The sequence below is a fragment of the Drosophila mojavensis genome, unplaced genomic scaffold, assembly GCF_018153725.1.
Source record: "Drosophila mojavensis isolate 15081-1352.22 unplaced genomic scaffold, ASM1815372v1 contig_19, whole genome shotgun sequence".
NCBI classification, from domain to species: domain Eukaryota; kingdom Metazoa; phylum Arthropoda; class Insecta; order Diptera; family Drosophilidae; genus Drosophila; species Drosophila mojavensis.
In genome coordinates, this window is record NW_025318726.1 from 4864681 (window position 1) to 4870566 (window position 5886).

Here is a 5886-nt window from a genome sequence, read left to right on the forward strand (position 1 = left end):
GTGGTGGCTTACTAAGGGAACTTAATTGTTCAATAACTTTTCTTGTGGATGTAGTTTCTTCATGAAACTTTTATATTATGATTATATCATATATATGTATGTATTTGTTAAAGCACAAGTCTCTAGTACTTGAAATACGCCTTTTACAAATGTGAGGGTGAGGGGGTGAATTAGGGGTCGGGGGTAAATTTTGACAAAAATCGAAATTGTATAAAATGCATATAAGTATACATATTAAATTTGAACTCTAGCTTAAAAGATGTAGGAGATATAAATTTATTACTGGTTTTCGATAATGTTTTTAATCGATAACAAAATACCGGGGCAATCTATCGATATATAAAGTATATCTTCTGAGATCGACGCGTTCAAACATACGGAAGACGGACGGACCGACAGACGGACAGGGCTAAATCAACTCAGCTCGTCGCCCTGATCAAGAATATATATACTTTATGGGGTCTGCCACGCCTCCTTCAGCCTGTTACATACATTTAACAAAACCATTATACCCTGATTTCCCATTGAAAATGGGTTCAGGGTATAAAAACTTGTAAGAGTGGAATATTATGGCACAAGACCTTTTTATTCAAAATAAAGTTTCCCATATAAAAATATAAAAATAAATAAATCAGGTAATCCAGCCACGTAAATTGATTTGCCTACTATTGTCAAGTACATTGAAAGATGGAAAATAGTGGTTGATCTGAATGCATGTATACATATGTATGTATTTGTCAAAACTATATCGAAATTATTTCATGTTTGTTTGCATGAATTATGAACAATTATTGTTAATATAGATACGATGACGATATAGAATGAAAGCATAAGTATTCAACCCAAAATTCTTGAGAAACAATTTGTAATTTATTTAATATGTTATAAATCGAAATTCATATCACTTATCGAGTCGATTCGCATATTTTACGAAATCCAATATTGATTTCGATTATTCGCACACCATCAATTTCGAATGCACATTATGTGTGCAATAACTGTAAACAGCGGGAGATACATACATATAACTGAAGAGCACAAATATCTATATACCTATATATTTATTTATAAATAATATGCACTATGGGTTTTCAATTCAAGATTCGCATTTGAACGGTTGTCCGACTTGGAGAACCGAAGAACGTACGTGACTGTTATACGTGACGAGCTCAGGCTGCAGCCACCTCCGATGCGGTGCCAAAAACGAATTCCAATTAGGTGTGACCAATGTCATCGGATTGACTATATAACCTTACGTCCACCGTTTGGCCAGACATTCAGTGTTTAGCTTCTGCTTCCAACAGCACCGAGTAATCCTCCAAGCAATTCCATAAGAAATGGCTTACAAGGTACAGCTGAGAGATCCATAGATGATGCCAGGATACTTATCTAATCTATCCACAGATCGCTTTCGCATTGGCTATGCTCGGCGTGGCGCAGGCGGCGGTGCTGAGGACTGCGGCCCCCGTTGCAGTGGCGCCCGCCCCCGTTCTGGCCAAGACCGTTGAGCTGGAGGAGATCGATCCGCATCCACAGTACTCGTACAGCTACGACGTGCAGGACAACCTGTCCGGCGATTCCAAGGGACATGTGGAGGAGCGCGATGGGGATGTGGTGCGTGGCGAATACTCTCTGATCGACGCCGATGGCTTCAAGCGCACCGTCACCTACACCGCCGATTCTATCAATGGCTTCAACGCCGTCGTTCGCCGTGAACCTATCGTTGCCGTGGCCGAGCCCGTGGTAAAGGCTGCTCCCGTAGCTGTTGCCGCTCCCCTCGTCCGCTCTGCTCCCGTTGCTGTTGCTGCTCCCCTCGTCCGCTCTGCTCCCGTCGCTGTCGCCGCTCCCCTCGTCCGCTCTGCTCCCGTTGCTGTTGCTGCTCCCCTCGTCCGCTCTGCCCCCCTGGCAGTAGCAGCCCCTCTGAGATACACGGCGCCAGCCTATACCGTGCGGAACTTGTAATCCGACCCGATTCCCCTTGTTAACTAATCCCTCTTTTATGGTTATGCAATAAATTGTGATTTTTTTCTTACATAAAAGATTGTTCCTTCTTGAATGGGAATCTTGGCAGGGAGGCTGATCGAGAACGAAATACAACTATAGATCAACTAATACATATATAAATAAAAAGATTATAATTTTTCGACTATCAAATTATTATTCTGGGGCGTTAAGCTCTATAAAGGAAAAGTATTTGTCAAGCCATATGCAGCCGTATCGGCCAAGCAATCAAGCATTAAATAATATAAATGTATATACTTATGCATTTAATTCGATATCGCCCTCAAGGTGAAATTGTGAAAGCGACAAAGACACGAATTAGCTCGCGGTCAAACGGCAGCAATTGATAGAGGTGTGGTTGTGTGTCTGTGTGCATGTGTGTCTGTGTGGTTGTGTGGTTGTGCGGCTGCGGATTGGAGACCACTTACCTGTGGCACTAATCTGCACATATTTACATGTCGAAGCTGTTGCATAAATATGTGTTATGTGTGTGTACTATATCTATCTTTATTCGTAATTGGCTCGCTCGCAGTCGAAATATCAACGAAAAATAAATAAGAGTGACAAAAGTATGTTGGGCAAAAGCGAACAAAATAAATGAAATGAAATAAAATAAAATAAAAATATAATTATCATTCCAATTTCAGCTAGCCTCAGCCGGAGTATAAAACCGAGCGTTGGCCAGTCTGCAAATCATTCCACAGCTTCTCCGCTTTCGCATCACTGTTTGGATATTCGCCAAGCTCCCCACGCCCACTCACCATGGCCTTCCAGGTAAGATCAGTCAATGCACAGCCAAGTCCGTGAATACTTCATTCGTATGTTCTTCTGATTCAGTACCTTGCCATCCTTGCGCTCGTTGCCGCCGCCAGCGCCGGAGTTCTGCCAGCCCAGCAGCTCTACCATGCTGCACCTGCTCCAGCTGTGGCCTATGCTCATGCCCCAGTGGCAGTCGCCCATGCGCAGCCCGTTCTGGCCAAGCACGACGATGAGTACGACCCCCATCCCCAGTACAAATTCGCCTACGATGTGCAGGACGCCCTCTCCGGCGACTCCAAGAGCCAGGTGGAGGAGCGCGATGGCGATGTGGTCCGCGGCGAGTACTCGCTGGTGGATTCCGATGGCTACAAGCGCACTGTCCAGTACACCTCTGACCCAGAGAACGGCTTCAACGCTGTGGTCAACCGTGTGCCCATCGACCACGTGAAGGTGGTCAAGGCCGTCGCTGCCCCAGCACCTCTGCCCGTTGCCTATCACCACTAGATGGATATCCGTTTCTGTCTAATGCCATGTAAATGTCCTTAAATTGAATAAATTGTTATATATTTCTAAGCTTCTATAAATCACGACTCTTAACTGTCTCGCTTAATAGACATAATGGGGATAATAATGAGTCCACATAAGAAAATTTTTTATCCCAGCAATATACATATATATATATTTAGATTTGTTTTCATCTTTGCATACATAAATCAAGATTGAAGACAAGGCTAACTAAATTTACGTTTAATATACTCTTCACAGATATATGGCTATTACATACCTTCTACGCGTGCGCAGATCCAATGATCGTATCAGATTAATCAGTTATTATTCAATTGACTCTCGCACTCATGCCCATACTCATACTCATTCATTTCGATCGTCAAGTTGCATAATCACGCGCCAGCACCAATTTGCATCGCAATTATGACTAAGCACAGCGAGAGTCGATAGCTCTACAACAGTGAGTCCCGCAATCCATACTTTAAATCAATTTCCGAGAGAGGCGTCCCACTCATTACAATCTGCTTCTGCCGCTAACTTTTACGGCAATCAGCGCAGGTCGGAGCGGACGTATTGAATGTATCGCTCTATGTAGTCCGAAGTGTCTTCAGATGTAATCCACTTGCAGTCGCCACACTCTAGCTGTGACGCCTCAACAAGTTAAGGTCAGAGTTTTTAGGGACTTTCACCAATGTGTTTCAGGATGATTTACGCGGCTTCGTTGTCTTGAATGGCAGCCATTGTCTTATCGTTCGGATGTCAGCCTACATAAACGGCCAGGGTTCGGCTTTTCCATAACATCTGTTCCTTACACGCCCAAATATGCCAAGGCATGCGAATCGGCGTCTGCTCGTGGCTGGGGCTCTTTGTCTTCCACCTTCGGCTGGGGACAGGTGAGCAGCGACAACGAGTGTTAAGGTCAAAGTCAGGTTTTATGGTTAATTACCTCGTGAGCAGCGCTTGCAACCGCTTCCAATGGCATATTCGTGCCTTGCGCCCGTTCCCATGAAGTACGCGTACGAGTACCTACTGCAGTAGCTGTACCGATGGCCTAACAGTGGCTACAAAAACACAAAAACACAACGGAATACCTGGCAATTCCATTCCAATTCCAATTACAGTCGTGCAAGGTGGCTTCGTGTAACTGGCCACCAAAAAAGCCACAAGGCGATTATAAAAATGTGCCTAAAGCGTGTTTGTACTGCCAAAAAATGTGAATTCCAATCAATCCAATTGCTAATCTGCAAGCCTGAAAATCAAAACAAATCCAAATACACTCTAGCTAGACGGAAAGATACAATGTTGAATAAATGTTGAATAATGTTGAATAAATTTCTTTATAAATGAATTAAATATTATATATTTTGTTTGGCCCTGCAGAGTTCATACAGTCAAAAGAGTTACAGAGAGGACTCTTCAGAGAAAGAGATAAATAATATGAGAGTCTAGGCTAAGAAACACAACATATTGATGCTATCTCTCGAGTAAATTTATGAACCCAACAATAGTCAAATATATAAATATATAGAAATGTGTATAAATTGTTGTACTTTATGGGGTCATTGCCTTGATGAGCTGCCTTGAATTACACTTTTAATGGTATGTTTAGGATTATTCAGTGGTGAATACAACTTGTGAATATATCAACATAACGTAATCAATGTACGTCCACCTGGAGACCTACTCGAATCACTTGGAATGCTTTTACACTCCATTCTTCGTACAGAGAATACATATAAATTATTAGATAACATGTACATCCACAACTCCGCAGCTCTGTAAACAAATCTATGTAAGCATATATAAAGAGATTCTGTTACTCTACAGAGTTAATTATTATTCTGGATTTCAAAACATTTTATATCGCAAAGGGGATAACTCAAATTACGCAATTCACCCTTATTTATAGCTTCATTCAACTGTTTGAGTTTAGTTTACAAGCATTATCAATTAACATTACTGTTAAAACCCCTTTCCGGTGTACTTTTTAAGCCTAAACACTGATTTGCCGCATACTCGGCCTATTTCAACTGAATTTTTTGTCATCTCACGTAGTCGTACCCGTGATTCATTTATATGTATGTAGCTTTACACTCAACCAGCTTTGTTTTGATATTGTGTTTCTTTTCGGTTTTTTGGCTTTATTTTGTAGCTTTTGCTTTCCGTTGGTTCTTTGCTTTTAATGGCTCTTTAAAGTGGCTCCGTGTCGGCCGACCTTGATATAGACAGCTACTGAAGAGGGAAAGTAACCTTAGTTTCGACATGTAATAGTTTTTAATTTCTTTTGGGATTTTTCCATACTCAAATCCATTGTGATTAATTGCACCTTATAAATATCTAACTGTACATAGGTATATACAAATCAATATATAGTTTCTCAGTTTATGAGCTCTAAGTTTTTAAAGTTGATTTATATCGTCAAAATCTAAAACGTAATATAGATCAACAAGTTTATTTCACTTTATCAAAGAACAAAGAATATTTTATTAAAATGATTTTGAACACATTTTATTTTATTTTATTTAAAAATATTCTGGAAACATTTCGAGTCTCCAGCAGAGACGCTCCTGCAAACAGTCACATCGGCTTATGAACTTATTAAATGAAACTAGGAAATGG

At 41.1% G+C, this 5886-nt stretch overlaps 2 protein-coding genes across 2 annotated transcripts; both read left to right on the forward strand.

The window, feature by feature from the left end:
* Window positions 1-1244: 1244 nt before the first annotated feature.
* On the forward strand, window positions 1245-2051 carry LOC6572058 (larval cuticle protein A2B). Its single transcript, XM_001998175.4, has 2 exons — window positions 1245-1349; window positions 1405-2051. The coding sequence occupies exons 1-2, from the start codon at window positions 1338-1340 to the stop codon at window positions 1960-1962; spliced, it is 570 nt and encodes a 189-aa protein (XP_001998211.1). The 5' UTR covers window positions 1245-1337; the 3' UTR covers window positions 1963-2051.
* A 600-nt stretch (window positions 2052-2651) lies between these two features.
* On the forward strand, window positions 2652-3297 carry LOC6572057 (larval cuticle protein A2B). Its single transcript, XM_001998174.3, has 2 exons — window positions 2652-2775; window positions 2839-3297. Exons 1-2 carry the CDS (start codon window positions 2764-2766, stop codon window positions 3262-3264), a joined length of 438 nt encoding a protein of 145 aa, XP_001998210.1. The 5' UTR covers window positions 2652-2763; the 3' UTR covers window positions 3265-3297.
* The last annotated feature ends 2589 nt before the right edge of the window (window positions 3298-5886 follow it).